General features: G+C 39.1%; 1 protein-coding gene across 4 annotated transcripts in view; it reads left to right on the top strand.

The window, feature by feature from the left end:
• Positions 1-19,500, top strand: part of MAP7D2 (MAP7 domain containing 2) — a 76,667-nt gene that overhangs the window by 22,571 nt on the left and 34,596 nt on the right. For all 4 annotated transcript variants that reach the window (XM_061364540.1, XM_061364542.1, XM_061364541.1 and 1 more), the window contains exon 2: positions 17,994-18,071. In XM_061364540.1, the coding sequence (XP_061220524.1) occupies positions 17,994-18,071 (78 nt within the window). The remainder of the gene's footprint in view (positions 1-17,993; positions 18,072-19,500) is intronic.

Raw genomic sequence — 19,500 nt, 5'->3', positions numbered from 1 at the left:
AAGCTTTTAATTGGCTTGTAACTTGGAACTCCACTGTGTGTGCATCAACTCCTTTTGCTCACTGAACCGGTAACAAGCTTCCTAAATTGTTCTGCTCGCTTAATTCTCACATCTGACAAGAAGAGCCTGCAGTGCCCAAAGCATGCCTGCAAGGACCCCGAGCCATTCCCCTCTCTTGCTGCCATTTATCAGTGGGAAGTTTTTTGACATCTTTACAAAGCTTTTTCATTCCAGCAAGCCTGCCACCCTCAGTTTCTGAGCATTGCATTCAAGTGGCTGTGGTACTCGAGGACTTTCAAAAGCGGTGTTTCCAGCGCAAATTGTGGTGGTTTTCTTGTGTAGCTTTACCAGATGTTATTTAAAAGGTGGCAAATAGGTCTCTAAAGCTTTAAAGCAGAAAGATTTGTCTGAGGACTCAGAAATGGGAAGCAGGACAGAATTAAATGTCTTTGCAGACATTGTGTGGGGTGAAAAAGGGAATAAATGGGAATAAATGTTCCTTAAAGGGGGTTCAGAGACTGTCAAGCCAAAGCAGCTTTAGCTAGGGACGACAAAGTGAGTTGTTGGTTTTTGGTTTTGTTGTGTGTCGTCGTCTGTCGTGTCCCGTCCCCTGTCGTCCGTCCGTCCGTCCCCCGTCCCCCCCCCCCCCGTATTTTAGTTAAGTACTTACTTGTTTGTTATTATTCAGGTATTTGTGAATAATGTTATATTTTCCTTTTAAACTAGAAATTGTTACCAGTGATTTTTCTATTAAAGGAACACATTGAATGTTTGGAAAAAATACGTTTTTGAATTGATGACTGTATAGGCAGAAACAAGCTGAGGATTCTTCTGTTAGAGGAGGTGATGGGCAGACTTGGGAGGATCCAGTTGAAGATGAGGTTATAGTTTTTGCACCTAAAAAAATCTGTCATCTGCAACTTTTTACCTCTCTAGGAAAACATAAGACCACACAGAGTTAGAATTATAAGCAGTGCCACAAGTTAAGCCAACTTTAATCATAACAAAAAGGATGCCCAGTACATCATCTGTGTATGCAAGATGTATCACTGTGGAAGGACTTGGATCCTTGAAACATTTGAGATAAAATATGTACTGACTTTATTGTAATTTGAGTCAGGTCATTGCAAGGATATTCATGTACGTCAAATACTTCTTCAGATAACATTTCTTTCATGTTAGGGGCATGTGTGTGTTAAGTTTAAGAACTAATCAGAAATACTTTGTAAAAACTAACATTCAGACTTTGCTTTAAGGTGGTTTTGGTGTACTAACATTGTTTCAAATTTTTTTTTTAACTTAATTTTTACACATTTCCTGAACCTTAAGCAGTAAAACATCAATATTTATATGCATTGGAAGTGTAAGGCAAGACTTGAAGTAAATGCTTCAAGTTAAATTTCACTTTTTCTGATTGCCACATTCACTTTTGCCAAACTATTTCAATTGACCTTTCAGATATGGTGTTAATATTCTCTCTTACTAGTTATTACCTATTATAGGTTCAAGAGAACTATTTATTGAAGAGTAATCAACTTGCCATACCAACTTAATGTTTCTTTCAAGTATCCTACATACATTTTGATTAAGATAAAAGCTTAAAGTTAAAGAATAGAAGCATACACGTGTTCCAGAATCAAATAGAACCTGTTTTTATAGAAGTGTGATATTGAAATATTGCTGTGTACTTTTTGTATAGGAAGTCATATTGCCTAGAATTTCAGGGCATAAAATTCACCAGATGGTTTCTGAAAGCTCTGTATGATTTAACATCAGTTTGGGTTTCAATTCTGTAGCTGAATAATACTCACTCAGGGAAGTTTGAATGATGGGGAAGAGCATGGAGTGATAACATAAAGAAGGATAATGATGCAGGAGAGTGATGTATAGTTTAAAAAATCAGAGGAAAGCAAGTGGAAAGCTGGAGTAATTTTTAAACTTATGGTAAGAAGAACAGGTTGTCACTAAAGGATTTATATGCCATCTCTACATTTTTTTAATTGAATATTAAAATAATACCAAACTTTTGGTATTATTGACATCTTGATACTGATTAAGAACTGGAATATATTTTTTCATCAAGTATTTATGGATTAACTTAATTCAAAAAGAAAAATAGACTTGTTTTCCCAGTAAGTTGAGTACAAAACATATTTCTCATTCTTGTCAGAGTGCACCTAAAGTTCTGTAAAATGTAAGCTGTTAAATATTTATATTAATAATATGAAATGCATTTGTTTGCATTGATTCTCTTGGAAATTGGAGGATCTTATACTGTAAGGTATATTGGAAGAAATGATTATTTATAACTCTGCAACTCTTTAAAAAATAAAAAAATGGACAAAATTACTGGTCTGGTTAGGTACTGTAAGGAAGCAAATGCTCTTTCCTGTGATTTTTGTTTGTCCTGCCTTAATAATGATTTAAAGTAAGTATATATTGAGCAGTGTGTTTTTTCTGTTGCATTACAGCTATGCCAAAGTAGGAGATATTTGGACTTCTTATAATTGGCAGAATTGCTTCAGATGATTTCTGTGTGCTTGGCTAGGCTGCCCTCTCATCCTTACAGTGCTGCAGGACACAGCTGTAGGCATGTGCCTGTAGCATGAGGAGGTGAAAGGCATTCACCTCTCATTTTGCCTTTTCCACCTGGGCTGAAGCCTGGCACTTTGCTTGCATCTTTCCCCCGTTCTGCCAGGAAGTATCAGTCTTTGGGGTCATATGGTGGCAGCGCAAGACATTGGGTTTTGTTTTCCTGTTCTTTCTTTTGGAGGTTAAGCATTTAACCTGGAGAAGGCTCAGCAGGTTCCTCATCACCATATTCCAGTATTTACAGGGTGGCTACAAAGAGGATGGAAGTTCTGTGCCACATAGAGAATTTTTTTACAGTGAGAAGAGTCAGTCACTGAACAACTTCCTGAGAGACGTGGTGCAGTTCCCATCACTGGAGGTTTTCAAGATGTGATAGGATGGGGTGCTAGATATCTCTTCTGGGCTTCCTTTCCTATGAAAGGCTGGACCCAGATGATCTTTTGAGGTCCTTTCCAGCCTGTGCTGTGCTATGGTTCTATGAAACTGCTACTCCACCCTCATTTTCAGAGGACAGGCTTTAGAAATTGACAAGCAAATTGCACAATACGCAGCAACAAAACTGAAGTTTTGGAGTAAGTCCTAATGTATGGTATTTGTAATGAAAGCCCATTATATGGTTTCTCCGTGAGGCCCATGGAAGTGTCCAACCTATCTTCCCCTGTGGCTGGGGTGGCTGGGTGCCAGGGAGAGCCTTCATCTCATGGTCCTGAGAAAAGATGCCTGTTTTCTGGCTGAAGGCTTCTCAAGCTCCTCAAAACAGTGTGCATGCATGGGGTGTGTGGGTTTGCTTGTAGCTGGTGTGATAGAGCATACCAGCTGCCTCTGATGGCAGGAGAGGGGCCAGCAGCACCCAAATTAGTTTGACTTCCTGGAGCAGTTGGCAAACCAGCAGATAAGGTGCTGTAGTGGTGTGCAGGGCAGCTGTGCTGGAAGCCACAAGGCTGCAGGTATGGGGGGCACTGGATGTGGCAGAAGGCTCTTTGTTTGTGGTGTAAAGTTTGTTTGAGAGGAGGGAAGAGATCATACAGATTTATGCTGAGGCAGGGCACTGATTCTGATGGAACTTGAATTGTTTTGAAACAGAAAAGGGGAGAGAGGGAACAGGGAGAACACAAGAAGACTCCAGGACTCCTTTATCCATTTCTTGTTTGTGTTTAGTTTGTTGTTTTGGTTTTTTCTTTTTTTTAGTAAATAGAATAAGGAAAAACTGTTTAAGAAAAACGGCAGAGCAAAGGATACTGGTACTATCTACAGACAGCTAATGGCCCTAATTGCACAGAGGGTCATCTCAGCAGCATTTGATGTATACCTGTATTTCTCAGGTGTATATAAATACTTGTTTTCTTTGCTGAATAAAATATAAAAACACTGGGTAACCCTCACCACCACTGACGCTTAATTTGTGTATTGTTCTTTACACCACAAAATTCTTAACATGGCTATAACGTGCTTAGTGCTGCTGATTTTGGTGAATCCCAGTCCTGAGGAGAGTGCTGCTGGGGTATGGCTGTGTTGGGGAAGGAGGTTTGGGGGTGGCCACTTCTGGTCTGCCTTGCACATGGAGGTCATGGCAGTGTTTTTTCTGCTGATTTAGTGTTGACATTGGGGTGAAGAAAGACCATGACCAACAAGGTCTTCTAAGAATTAAAACAAAGTTACTTTGCTGTCTTTTTTGGTGCGAAGTGGATGCTAAGTCATAAGCTTTTGACTGTAAACACCTACTTTCTGGTGCCAAGTAAACCTAGGTTGAGGAGTCAGGTTAAATTTCCTGCCAGTAAATTTTTTTATTAAAACCAGAACTGCAACACATCAGAAAAGAGGGATAGGGAGGAACGAGGAAAAGAGAAAATTAGAATGTAAATTTTAAGTAGAAAATACCATCTAATCAATGTAAAGGCTAATTGTAGACTTACAAAATCTGCATTAGAAGAAATTAAGCTAACTGGCTTTCATCTTCCAAAATGTACAATTACATTGTGTTATAAGCAGATCATTTAATGGCAAAATCATCATTAAAGTGTTCTGAAAATCAGTTAGAACAAAGCATTGCCTGGCAAGCATTTGTGACCTTCAATTTCTTGCATTCACCATGCATTTATCTCTATTGAAAAGCTTTCTTTTTATTCCAGTGTACACATCCACACCATGTGTTACTAGGCTGTCACAGTATTAATATATGCCAGAAATGTCTGTCTGTGTGATTAGACTTGGTTTGTTCAGTGTGGCATCTCCCACAGGAAAAGATTGTGAGTGTGAATTCAGCAATCGTCATCAGCCTCAGTACATTTATGCTACTCTTGTCTTGTGCGAATAATTCTTTGTTTCCATTTAGAACTTGCTCTGTGCAAGTAATTTCTTCAAGCTCATCTGTTATCATCTGCTTTTTTAGCTGAATGGTGCTGTTTTGTTAAACTGCAGGCACTCACAGTTTCTCATTCTGCTTTTTATAACTACCCCAAAAGAAGTTACCACTGAAAATTATTCTTCCATTATCATTAGTCAGTTTGTCTTGGCAGTTTAATGTCATGATACTGGATTAAGCTTCTTTTAAAGCTGTCATTTTATATGTTGGCTCTGCCTTTCTTTAAGCCTGTCAGTTTAAATGTCAGGCAGTTAATTAGTTAGATGCTTTGAAAATTAGTGCAATGTAATAACATCGTATGACTCTTTCCTAAAACATTTAAACTGTGTGTTTAAATCTGCTTGTTTTAGCTAATCAAAGTCCTGTCATTTTTTTAGCTGCCTTTATTTTGTATGAGTTATTCAGAAAGTAATGTACAGAAGAGGTATAGGTTTTTTTCTCTGAAAATCAGGTGTTTTTTCTTTTTAAGAAAGGCATGGAGACTTCTTTGTTGGTTTAGCAGCTGCCATAATTTTTGATAGATATGCTTAAATTATTTGGTGTTGGGTGTTTTTTTTTTTTCCAAGGCTGTTACGCTGTGAGTAGCTGGGACCTTGAAGATAGAAGCCACTTAATGATGCGAAGTTTTTATACACTTAATAAGCTGTATTTCTCAAGGCATGCAAATGATAAGGACTGTGATACAGGGTTTAAGCGTGTCTACAATTTGAAGACTTCAGTTGTCTGTATTTCTTCAAAAAGAAATGAAGCTTAGAGGATCACAACTATCTGTCTGTCCCCTCTTCTCACCAATAATTAGCTACTGAAGCCATCAGTCAACTTCAACCAAATACGATGTAAGTTAAAGTCTAAAGGGTGCTATATTCCCTTTTTAGGCTTTTTAGTGCCTTGTAAATTTTTTTTCCTAGTCACTTCTTTGAAGAATTTGAGTTACCAGAAAAATAAGATTTTATGGGCCAGATATCGAGCTCTACCTTTACATATGAATGAGAAAAGAAACTTGCTGTGCAAAGTGCTACAACTTCAGGTGCAGGAGCCAGCAGCTGTTGCATTCCCAGAGCTGCATACAAAAGCATAAGAACTAAAATAATAAACAAATTTTGCCTTTGAACCAGACAAGTAACTGCTCGTATACTATGATGGTGGACCCGTACAAGCCTTGTAATAGAATTTCGCAATTCTGAACAAAATATAACCCGTATTTTTTGTTAAAACATTTTAAATTCTGCTGAGTTTGCATAGTGGTTTAAAAGTATCTGGATGCTGATGGCAAATCACTAACTCTAGCACTTATTTATGTGCCAGTGTTGGGCTTTGTTCTGAATCGGGTCAGTCTTCTCCAGATGGTTGAAGGATCAACAGAAATATTCCATGAAATGTCATTTTTTAAGTATTTGTATTTTCTCTAAAACATAATATTTTGGGCCAATGTCTCTGGTCTTCAAAATTAATTCAGGTAACGGTCAAAAGAGAACACTGTGCCTGTAGAGTACAAGTGTATGTGCAAGTGCCTGCATGTGTCTAAAGACTGCAAAATGATTGCACCAAGGGAAATGCCAGCTGAGTCCTCGTAGTCGTCCCCTGACTTTGTTCTCTTTGTCTGGGGCAGTAAGGTTGCCAGCGCTCTGTGAAGTCTCGGCAGTGACTTGCAGGTGGGATTGCATGCACTGAAAGCCTCATGCGTGGTGTCCCTTGAGAGTCGAAACCTCATAGCTAAAGGACAGGTAGAAAACTAGGCAGAAGTTGCAACAAGAACATTTCAGGCTCTTGATGAAAGACCTATAAGGATTAGATTCTCAGGCAAGATCAAATAAGTGCACAAGTGCCAGAGGGAAAAGTTTGTGTTCTGGATTTAAAAGGGCAAATATTCAATTCCACCACTAAATTATATCTAGGGGCCAAGACTGGGGCATCCACAAGCAGGAGCTGTATGGAATAGACTTTGATGAACTGACCAGAAAAATAGTTAAAACTGTGTATCTTTACATAAAATTATTAATATGAAGTATATTGGCATATAGTACATGTACTAAAATGCGGGGTGGGGGAAGTTTAAAGGTAGACATCTAATTGTAAAAGCTTTTTCTCTCTATGAGGATTTACTGCATTTTCCTAGAATAGATTGTTTTGGTTTTGATAGGCAATGGGTGTTCTTCTTCTCCTGAAATAAATCCGTGGGAAATACTGTTAGTGTGAAGCACAGTAAAATTGTTTTAACTCTTGCTCCTAATCATAGCCAAGTCCACAAGGAGCCACACGAGCCAAAGTCTGTGAAGAACTTTGCTTCTTTTTTTAAGTTTTTGCCAACTCACAGGGAAAATGTGCTTTCTGCATCTGATACCTGATAGCTGCTTCTTTCTGGAATAATACACCATTTCAGCAATGCATCAGGTAGGGGCAGAGCAACGTGGAGGTTCATTAGGTTAGCCCTTTTTAGGTCATGGTAGTAAGTCATCAATGTGCCTTTTTTTTTTTAATAGATATGTAAATGGAAAACTGCAAATGAATTCTTTTGTTCAATGCTCTATATTTACCTTGCTCACCACAAAGAACAGAAGAGAAACAACCTAAAGCTTTCTTCAAATCTTCAGTTATCACTGACTTAATGATGGAGGACAAGGTATGGTGAGAGATGAAGGGAATATTAAAAAGTTAATTGTATCATCTGGGAAAAATAAGTAGGCATATTGTGGTAACAAATGGCATTTCATGTTTCTGTAAGCATTGTTTTCTTGCTTCTCTAAGTATACTTTTTTTACAACTCAGAGCAAATCCCAAAGCATCAATATCTATTGCAGTTTCTATTATATTAGACTTGAAATGAAAAAGAAGTTAGTGGAAGGACCCTGCAGAACCATTCCTGTACATAATGTGCAGTGGATTGAGGCCAGTGCCACACTGTACAGACTGCCACCTCTGAAATGCTCATTCACCAAGTGTCTGGCTCCCTTGTGAGCCCTTTATCTGTAGATAGTAACCTTGCTATATCATAATCCTTGGTTTCTTCTTTAATGACAGTTAATTGAGAATATACTGACAAATTTGTGTTGTCATTTTTATTCAAGACTCCAGAGCAACACTTCCTGGCTAAAGCTGATTTAGAAGCAAGTTGTGGTTTTGCCATGTACAAGTACTTTGACATAGAGATTAATAAAGAGTTTGACTACAAGACCAGGATGATGAGGCACCGGCACAGGTTGCCTGGAGAAGCTGTGGCTGCCCCATCCCTGGCAATGTTAAAGACCAGGTTGGATGGAGCTTTGAGCAACCTGGTGTAGTGGAAGGTATCCCCTGCCCATGGCAGGGGGGTTGGAACTGGATGGTCTTTAAGGTCTCTTCCAACCTAAACCCATTCTGTGATTGGCCTATCTGCAAGCAGTTGCTTTTTTTTTGGAGCCCTTGGGCCCTGCAGGCAAACTGCTAAAGGAAGGCAGGGTATACAGAGACTGCAGGGCTTCCCCAAAAATGCTGTCCTGTGACCCCCCCAGGTTACTTAAAATAGAGATTTGCACTTGCTCTGTACTAGTGCTGTGAAAGTTTCTTTTTGGATGAAACGGGCTCTGGCAGCAGAATAATGGCCTTCAGCAGTACTTCAGTAGCTTGAGCCAGGCAGCTTGACGTGCTCCAGGCTACTGCCATGCTGGGAAAACGATCCTAACTTCCCTCTTCACTGCAAAGCAGAATTTCAGCCAGCGGTCCTGGTTGCTGGTGTGGTGGGCTGCAGGGTGTCGGGCCTGAGGGTGGAGGCGCCTCGACTGACCGCTGCTGAACAGTGGCTCCTGCACCCCTTGGGTTTAGATTACAGCAGAGGGCGGTACTGCGAAGGTTTGAGTAAGTGTTCATTGCTGTCAGCGGAGAAAGAAATGGCAGTAAAGGGAGGGGTGGTGCACCTCAGGTGCAGGTCACCTCCGTGCCCACGTGGGGCTGTGCAAGACTGCAGTGCCTGTAAAGTCTTCCAGGAAAACTTGCTACCTGGATCGGGAAAAACAGTTCTATCCTCTCCCTTCACGTTTGCTGCCTTCATGCACTCCAGCCGCCATTTAGGAGTGCAACACAGCAGTGAAAATTGTAAAACCACCGAAGTGTAAGATTACCATATAGTGCTGTACACCAGCAAAGCCAATTAACTTGAATAGGAAGTGGGGCTTAATGTGCATTTGGGGATTACAAACTAGCAGGAGGTGGGAGAAATGGATACTTACCACCTCCATCTCCTTTGCTGATGCTAAAAATATCTAAATCTCTCAATGAAATGCTAATTTTCACTGAGCTCTGGTTATCTAATACCTAGTAATAAATTATATACAACATCAACAGATGCTGATACATAAATGTGTATTGCAAGTCCAGAAACACTTAATGAGAAATTGGAGTGTGCTAGACTACACTATAGACACAAAGCTTTTGTTTCTAGTTCATTTTGGTGGCAAAAATTGCTGGAAAGAAATGAAATTTCTTTCATTTTGACGTGTATGTTCCTAAAATGAGGTTGTTCTGGTTGAATTCACTGAGATGGCAAACCAAATGTATGTGACCCTAAAACATTTCCCTTAAATAATTTGAGCAAAATAACTGTGTCTTGAGGCTTGTTGTCTTACAGTGAGGCTTTTTCTTGCAAAGGCTGTAAGGTGCAGTGAACTAGTCAAACAGTGTTTACGGTATTTATACTCTTTCCAACAAATGCATTTTCCATTTATTATGACAGTATGTGAGTGATAAGGTCTCTTTTCAGACTTGAGTGACATATGCAAGGGCTTCCCAATCCTAGCAAGACACTTTTTTCTGTTTTAACAAAGTAGTTCTACTGAAGTCAGTGACGCTTTGTGCAAGATAGTAAATGCACAAACCCTAAATACATATTGGGGCAACTGCTAATTCAGGAGATACACAGTGAGTGAATGAAAAAAAAGAAAAAAATCTGTCGTGGAAAAGAATAGTTTCATTTGGATTGTTTATAGCTTTGGGGTTTGGGGGTTTACTTGGTGTTTTTAATATGTAATTCCCAGCTAGTGCTATCAATTATTCCTTGACAAACCCTACTTCTATTAGTTTCAAAGTGTTAATTGTGAGTTAAAAGCAATATTTGGTTTTGTTTATTCCTTTTTGTATCCATTCCATAATTTTAAGATTATTTGCTTGCTCAAGTAGCAGGTTTGAAAAGGATGTCTTTCCTTGAACACAGCGGGTGTGTGTAGGATGAATCCCTTATCAAGGTAGTGTCATGAATTCATGAATTCCTTTTGGGTTATGCTCTTCTCTTGTTACACTTCTTATCATGAATCTTGTGTCATTAGGTATCTGAAGGGGAAAAGGCCTGTGTTATTTTTAGTTCATATTCTTGAGGGATTTTTTTGGTAATACAGATAAAAGTTGTGACCAGATAAATAGTAAAGATCATGATTTTCCTACATCTAAAGTGTACCTTCAAATTCGATTGTCTGTCTTTTACACTGAGAATTTCTACATTTACTAGGAAAAAAAAAAATAGAGCAGGTTGACACAGGGGGACACCAACAACCATAAAACAAACATCACAAACGCCAACCCTCCCAAAACCCTCTCAACCCCTGAAAAAATTTGTCCCAAGGCCCCCTAAAAAGCCCTGCTTAAACTGTTTCAATAAGCCCTAATAGTAGTTCGTAGTTGAGATTCTGATGTTGTGCAATATCCTTTTTTTTTTATTTTATAAAGGAACTCTGGAAATTGTCAATAAACTTCGATTGTACTGCAGATGTGTAACTCAGTTGTAATTAGACATTCTGGAAAGAACAATTATAAATAAATAAGAATCTTCAGGCCTCTTTTTTTTTTCTTTTTTTTCTTTCTTTTTTTTTCTTTCGCCTAATTTCACAATTTTTAGTCAATTCTATATTTGTGCTGAAATCTCGTGATGCTAAATTCTGCTTCTACTGATATTCTGCAAAAGGTAAAATTCTTGAGACTGGCTTGAGAGCAGGAGTGGCATGAGTATCTGATTGGGTCCCTACCTGCCTGGTTGCTTTGGAGCCAGGGGTAGAACTATGCCTACTTTGATCAGTGGCTACTAGAACAGCAGCTACTTTGGGCAGTCAAGAGCTGTTAGCTGAGACTCTGGGCATAATGTTTCCATGTATGATAATTTAATTTTGTATTAACATTTTGTATGAGGCTATTAATAGTTGCCCATGTATCTTCTGAGGAATAATCCCATAGGTAATTGATAAAAGTTACCATAATGTCTAATAAGCAAAAAGAAACCTCCTGGTTTTGTCTCCTTTCTCCCTCCCCCTTGTGAATAAAGAGTATTGGAAAGTGTTATTAGTATTGAGAAAGGGAGTATAGCATACTCCCTCAGCACAGGATGAAGTGGTAGGTCTGTCATCATTGTTTACCATTTGTCTTTGCACAGGCTTTATTCTGTAGCATATGAAAACTGACATGCATGTCCACCATTTAATAGTTAACACAGAACATGTGTGTTTGCATATTTTGTACCTACTTGAATAAAAGCTCTCTTCGTGCATATGCATTCACATATATACGGACTTTTCTTTCTGAATTGTAGTAAGGTTGAAATGATTAATTGGTATCTCTATTGCCAAAGGTAGGAATAAAGAGTTTTTAAAGTAACTGCTGAACTTGGTAATTATATATTAAACTTTCTGTCTTCATAAACATGAGTGATGTAGGGTGTATGCTGAAGAAACTGAAGGTAAAATAAACCCACAACTATTGTTAAGTGACACCTGAATCTTTACTATTGACCTCCCTTTTTGTTCAATTGTAATTGTGTGCAGTAAGACACAGGCTTGAAAGGTGTGAAAACTAATAGCTTTAGATTCCACATGAGCCTGGTATAGTTTGAAGAATACGGCTGTAAATGTTCATGTGTCTTAAATCTGGGAGAAAGCTACTGGCAAGCTGTGGTGAAGTATCTGGAGTTCTTTCTGCCTAAGACATTACAGAAGCATATGAATAAAATAGCAATGTAGAGCACCCACTGACATAGTGTGGCTGCTTTGTATGTGCTTACCATGTGGTGGGCTGCCTAACAGGGACCTGTTCAGTAAACTTAATTATTAATCTAGTGTTATTACTTATGAAGTGTTTTCATAAGTAAAAGCATTCTGCTAATGTATCTTACCAGTTCTCCGAGTGATCTTGAGATGCCATCTGCTGTGTCTGCCCAATACTGGAGTCTCCATGGGACACTGTCAAAGTTGTGTACGCTGTTTATACATAAAGCGTACAATCCTGTGGAGCTATTAGGTGTCGTGAGCTTATGCAGAACTAAAAAGATCTGCCTTTTATATTTCATCAAGTTTTTCTTCCCCAATGCAGTAATTAAGATATTTTTGTTACTACATGTCCTCAGCAAGTCACCTTTATATACTTTATGTGTAATTTTGAAGTTACTTGGCCAGCATTTTGGAGTGACTTCACCTTTAAACTTAAATAAACCTACCAGTAGGATGTATTTTGCTACAGTAATGTTTGTGTAAATATGGTATAGGACATACTTTGCTACTGTAATCTTTGTGTAAATATGGTGTACAGTTCTTGATTCAAACAACTTGAAAATCCAGGGTGGGGATCAGGAACTTAAGGCAGGTAACTAGTGACACTTGTATCCTTGCTGCTTAACCAGAGGATGCAGGTCCCTGACAGCTTCTCTGTCCTATTTGCTAGGCCACCTCTCAGACAATTAGCCTGCAGTGTCTGAAATGTTACTGTGTTTGGCACCTGAGTCTGCCTTTAATGACTTAATCTATTTAACATCTTCATAACAATAGCCATCCTGGTATTTTTCATTAGACATGATGGAAAAGGTTCCTTTTTCTTTCTGCTGCATTTGAAATCCAGCCTGGCAGTTGTAAAATTAAGTATCTGAAACTGGAAAAAATCCAGTTCTTTGTGGGGTTTTGTTTGTTTGATTTGGGGTTTTGTTTTTTGTTTTGTTTCTAGGGGGTTTTCTGTTTGTTTGGTTTTTGGGGGGTGGTTTTTTTCTTTTCTGAGTGTAATAAACATTTTTTTTCATTAAAACTTTTAAACAGTGTTTAATTATCAGAAGAGAGAACAATCCCCTAAATCTTACCGAACCTACCTCCAAAGCCCTTGTGCTGTTTCCATATTGACTTTACCTGAAAGCCTCTCAGTGATGTATCATAATTAATATTTAGACAAGGTGCCTTTTGCCAATAGAAAGTGTCGGCCAGGTACAGTCACATGTGATTTTATTCCTTATTTACCTCGAAACTGAAAACTTGAACATAACATTTCTTCATTCAGTAGTAGTACCTGGAGGGAGACAGTGGCAGATGGAGAAAAGTCCTTTATTGTCTTGAAGAACAGTCTCAAGGGACAGCAAGCAGGATTTTAGGGAGCAAAACTTTGTTTTTTTTATCAGTTGAGATTATAGTATTTGGAACAATAGAGTTTGCCAGTAGAATGGTGGGTGTAAGTGCAGTGATATTTCAGGCTGAGCTGGTCTTCTGTATAGACCACTTTACGACATCCTTGCAACGGCACCCTTTGGCAGAACTGCATCCAGACTTGGAATTTCGGCAACACAGCAACATCAGTGTAGATAACATACACTGTGACGAAGGTCTGAAACTGTTGCACAGTGTCATGTAGAGTGGATGAAGGTCTAAATGTGTCGAACATGGGTCATGTAGTGATCTTTAAAGGTCTTTTTTAACGTGGTTGATTCTGTGATTCTGTGTAGGACGGACAAAGGTCTAAGTGTGTTGAACGCTGTTCGTAGAGCTGGTCTCACATCCCCAGCTGACTTTCCTTCTGTGTTGTGATGCCTGCTGTCAAGGCCTTTGATATCTGCTATATATAAATACATTGTGAAACTAAATACTGTGGGATATTATAGAGGATAGAAGTTTATGTAGGTTCAACAACAAAGTAAAAAAAAAAAATGGAGGCCTGACCTGCTGGCATTTACTTGTGTGCAAATGTCAGGAGAGCAGTTGGCTGGTCCTTCTGAAATGTGCTCTCAGCTTCCAGTAACCTGATTGTCCTGCTCAAGTACCTGTTTTCTCAGCCTAAGACAGGATATGGATTTCAAAAGACAGCTTGCCTTGTGTTTCATCGGTTGAGAACAACCTTCCTTTCTGTTTGGAGTCACCACCAAAAGACTTAACGCAAGCAATATTTAGAGTGAGTGTGTGTGGCCATGTTCTGGCACTGTTTCATCAAACTGAGTAGTTTTCCTTTGCCCATCAAAAAGCAGTGATTAGCTTGTTAGTTTTTACTTCTGTGAATATTTATTTCAAAGTAACACTGAAGTATTGACAAGTCCTGCAGTGTTAGGTGGTGTATTTTGCTGACATTTTAACATCTTTTAAGTCATGTCCTCTTTTGTTAGAAATGCTTGTTGTAACAAATTCGTGGAGGAGTAGCTGGCCCTCTTCAATCAAAGTGAGCCAAATCTCAAGAAATTAGCCCAACAGTTAGGTGTATATTTTGGAGAGTGGGGACTGCTTGGAAAAGGGGCTTTTGGGGAAGGCTGGGAGATTGAATAGAAGTAGTAGATGTTAGCAGCAATGTGTGTGCCTGTGTGCTTCATTACAGTGAAGTCTTTGATGTTGTTACTTGAGCAGTTTCCTTATTCTTCAAGTGTGGGAATAGAGGGTTATTAGCAAATTTTCTGCCAGTGTCTCTGTATTCATTTCTCCGGGTGGTAGGAGGCACAACCAGTGTGTGTTTACAACCTGACTTTTAAACATGTCGTTTGCTGCTATGTGCCTTTCTGACTGCGGGATCAGAGGCTTAGCTGTAAATACTAGGAAGGCTCGAGATAATGCGGTGTGTACAGTGTTAACCTGAGGTTACTTTGCACAGTGAAAGCTTTTTTGCTGTAGGGTTTTCGATTTCAAACCTTTGTGTGCCCTCTGCTGGCAGTCCATGTGGTGAAACAGAAATGGCGTTGGGCTCTCTTCATGGTTGTTATCTGTGCTTGCTGTTTGCAGTCTGCTATACCAAACAATTTGAATTCCTGTCATTAAATTTCATACCACAGGTAGCTGCTATTCCCATTATTTTCATAATATATATAGTATGAAAATATGCAGTACATATAATAATTTTGGCCTTAAAAAATCATCCCAAGGTATAAGTTGTTACCCAGGGAATAGTTATTTGTCCTTCAAAGCTATATTCACTGATTTTTGGCAGGTGTGCTGATTTGTGAAGTCAAGTTAAGAAATGCTAGAATTGAGGACGTATGTGCTATTTTAATGCTCCCCTTGCTGCATGTATATGCATTTGATGCTTATATGTACTATATTGCATACTGTTTTCCTCCACACAGTTTTTTGCACATTAGTGCATTGCACATGTAAGGAGCAACAATTCCATCATTTGTTGTTTCAGCTGTGACATAGCCAAGTCTGGAGTGTCTTCTCCAAGGCTGACTTCAGATTATAGTTCTGTCTACCTTTCAGTTTCAGAAAGAAATGAAGCAACAAGCACTAATCACTTTGAAGCTGGGGTTCACCTTTTAAGGAGGTTCACTGAATAGGTGAAAAGACCTAAAAGGAAAAAATGCTTAATACATCTGCTAAAGGAGCAAAATAACGATTGTACAGACTGCTTCAATGCTGATTTTGATGCATCCTGATTTCTTAAGTATCTGGCATTACAGCCTTGATCTTTTTTTAATATTGCCAGAGTGGTGTTGAGACATCTGAACTCTTGAGAATGCTACCCAGAGCTGATGTGCCATTTTTCAGGTTGGCTATGGCAGTTGTGAGCAAGGCTTGAGCTTTTAGATCCTTGTCTGCCAGTTGTGTTTACTAAGCAATCAAAGTAGAGATAAGTTTGCTGTAATTTTATTCACAGGCATGATGGGATATGTTTTTTGGTAGTGGGTTTCATAGATAGTTGCTGAAAGGAAGAGAGGGATGAGAGTCAGTGCAGGATTTTTGTGAACACAATCCATAGATGTGGACTGTCTTGCTGTTCCTATCCCCACCTTGGTTTCCATGATTCAGGTTCCACCTCTCCACCTGAGTTATGTCCCTTGCCTCACAAAGCCTTAGCTTCTGTCTGCTTGCTAAGTAGCACTTACCCTGATCAAGGACACATGCACTGCCAGTGAGGAGGGGCACAAGAAGCCAGGAGGGAGCAGACAGGACACCCGACCGGAACTAGCCAAAGGGGTATTCCAGCATGTCATGCCCAGTATATAAACTGTTAGCCTTTTTCCAGGCTTCAGTTACTCCCAAGCTATCTTTTCTTTTTGAGCTTCCGTCTTGATTTCACCTCCTCTGTGGCTAAATTGTAGGTTTCATGCTGGTTTGACTTTCAAATCACTAAAAACCTTTCAATTGGAGCTGTAATGTAACAATGCTGACAACAGGATTCCCCTTCTTGGCTACTTAAAGCAGGCCCCTTAAAAGTAGTTGCAAACCTAGTCACCAAGGTTGCTTTACTGAGCCACCTCCTCTTCTCTCCTCCCGGCTTGTCAAGTCTGACAATAAATGGAAGCCAAGCAAACAAACCAGTGGACTAGGATGGAAGTAGGATGAGTCCTCAGTATTAAATAGGTATGTATTTGACCCACAAATTCTAGTTGTAATTAACCAGCTGGGAGCTACAATTGCAATTTTCCAGAGGCCTGACTGCCATCAGGTAGCTGCCATTTGTGTGTGCAGAGGTGGATTAGAAATGGTGTTCGAAGGTGCTGCTTGGGGAAAAAGCAAGCTGTTATTCTAATGGGGGACAGCTGAGACCTGCTTTTTTCACCAGTCGAAAGAGAACATCAAGGGTGGTTTTTAGCCTTCCTACAGAACCATGTGTTTTTACAGAAAGCTGCTTGTCATGCAAAACCTTAACTCCAATAGACAGGATGCCCTTGGAGAGGAGCCTGCAAGTGTGACTTTTCAGGAAGACAGCGTCGTTTACAGTCTAAGTAACTTTTCAACATCCTATTTGTCTGATAAAATTAACAACTGAAGTTCTTAGAGCAGAAGAGAAGGGGACTTAATTGTAATTCACCAACTCAGTAGGGAGCTCAAGTAGTGATTGCAAAGGATGTGAACTGTGCTGTGAGATGCCCTGCCTGTTTGCACTGCAACCCTGCGAAGACCGCAGGAGATCCTGAAAATAAATAGAGAAAGGAGGGCACTGGAGGCCCTGCCAGCTGTTTTAAAAGTATACTATCCTCTAGCTGGTCTGTCAAGTCACTAGCTGGTGACTGGTGAGCTCACATGGGTATTGCAGAAGGTCCACCTATGGTCCATGTGGCTGCTTATTACAGGGCATGCAGGCAGGTGACCCTGAGGCATCTCGCGTGTCACACTCTGCCTGCCTGCCCACCCCTTTCTTAAATTGGGCTTTCTGGTGGCTCATGAACTGGGGTGTCTGGATCCAGGTACAAAACATCCTTAGGCAACCTCCTCCCAAACAAGCAACCTGCTTTTAGATGCAAACTTGACAAGGAAACAAAATGTTTCTACCTGGAAAAGAGGGCAGGAGGGCTGCTGTCTCCCTAGCTTCATTCAGTTCTAATTGTTGGCTGTTGAAATGAGCTGGTGGTTTCCTGTGGGCAAGGAAGCTATAGAGCTGTGTTAAGCCATAAATATGAAGACTGTGACTCCACATAGCATTAGACCATGAGAGCTACGTACCGCTTTTACTGCTTTCCTGAACTTTTTCCCTTTTTTAGTAAAAAACTTTTTAATGAGGTTATTAACAAAGATTAATACATGTTAATTGCATCCTAACATTTTTTTCCAAAGAAAGTTTTATAAAAGCACTGACAGCATGGTTGTGTGCTCTGAGAAGAGGAGTCAGGCATTTATACTGAGGAACTGCGCTTGGAGTTCATCAGTAGGTAGGCAGGAAGGAAGGAGACTGTGCTCAATATGTATCTAAATCCCAGCTTGTTAAGTGCAAAATAGTTTTTGTTGTTGGAGTTGTTAAATGCCGAAGATACAACTTATTTTTGGTGGACTTTTTTAAGTTCTTTTGGATGCTTCTTTAGTTTTACTAACACTTTTTTAATACCTTTTTTTTTTTTTATTTTCCTTCTTTCTGACTTCAGCCTTTGATGGATTTCTGAAAACTGATGAAAGACAGAGACTGGCAAAGGAGAGAAGAGAAGAAAGGGAGAAATACCTCGGTAAGATGGCAGGAGGTGTATGTATTATTTATGCATCTGTATTAATAGGCTTAATTTACTAACATGACATTTTTTCTGTTCTGAATTTTAAGCATTGTTTTTTATTCTTTTGCTAGTCTTTATCACTTACATTACTACTTTTAAATTACATGCAAGATATTGATTGTTAGGATTCTGATATGTAAAAACACTAAATAAGCCGTGAATAACTCAGGATGATATGTAGAACGATTTGGTGAAACTATCTATTAGGTTTTAGCCATGATAAAAGACCATGGAGTTGTTCAGTATAGTATAAAACAGGTAATTTTCTGTAGGTTTTTAAATGGTTAATATTTAAAGAAAACTAAAAAATATGAATTAACTTTCTGTATAACATAAGCATTGATTTCAGAGGTTTTAAAATAAGTCTTTTTTTTTTTTTTTTTTTTTTAATATACTAATACCTCCAGGGAAATGTTGAGGAAATTGCAATATATATGTGTATATATATATATATAAAAAATATTTTTTTAAATATAGATATATATACATATAAAGGGAGATTGTGAGTGTACACAGTTAATTTCATATATACATGAATTAACTTAACTGTTCAGCGTTGTTTTGGACTTTTCATATATACATATGTTAAAAATGTTGAACAGCTACCTTCACTTTGCTCATGGTAATAACAAGAAAGGCCAGTAGCACCGTCCTGGATGTCACCTGACAATACATTTCAGAAGGAACTGTCAGTGTTTTATGATTTTGTAAAATTCAAGCTAGGCATATATTTGGAGGAAATGCCAACTAAAAGCCAGCACGGACACCTGTGGAAGGAATCATAGCAAAATACTGGGTTTCTTGCAGTAAATAACCAAACACACTGTTGACTGTTTCTTGACAAAACATGAGGCTTGAGACCAGTGACAAGACATTTTTTAGTACCTGTGGGCTTGGTAAGCAAGATTCATTTTAGTAATTGATGTGAAAAACTGCTGGTGTTTAGTACTTCATCTCTCCAGAAGTTCTGTCTACGTGGGACATGCACCAGCCTGAGTTGTAGCTTACCTCTCTTCCACACATACTCAGTGCGGACTCTTTCTTCTGTACTCTCGATTAACCCTTCTTTGCTGGTTCCCAAGAAAATGACATGATGAGTAGATTGAAAAGGATTTGAATTAAAAAACAGAAGAAAAAATGAGAGGGGAAACTGAAAGCTGGAGAATCTGGGAGCGGTTGGCTCAGGGGATTTGGAACGTATTGGCTGCCCTTCCTCTCTACAGACATCATATGTACCTTCTGGAAATTTTAGAGTTGCAACCGTTTCTAGAAGCTCTGGAATTTGGGCACAGTTTGTCTGTGGCACCTTTCTTTTAGAAGTTCAGAAAAAAAAAGCAGAACAGATCTTTATGCAGCCAGCAGGTACTTTGCAGCAATATAGAAT

This window comes from Neopsephotus bourkii, unplaced genomic scaffold (assembly GCF_033783945.1).
Source record: "Neopsephotus bourkii isolate Nb327-2 ecotype Australia unplaced genomic scaffold, CSIRO-AGI_Nbou_v1 NB_1234, whole genome shotgun sequence".
NCBI classification, from domain to species: Eukaryota; Metazoa; Chordata; class Aves; order Psittaciformes; family Psittacidae; genus Neopsephotus; species Neopsephotus bourkii.
Note: the sequence above shows the minus strand (reverse complement) of the source record. Positions and strands in the feature narration are given on the sequence as shown.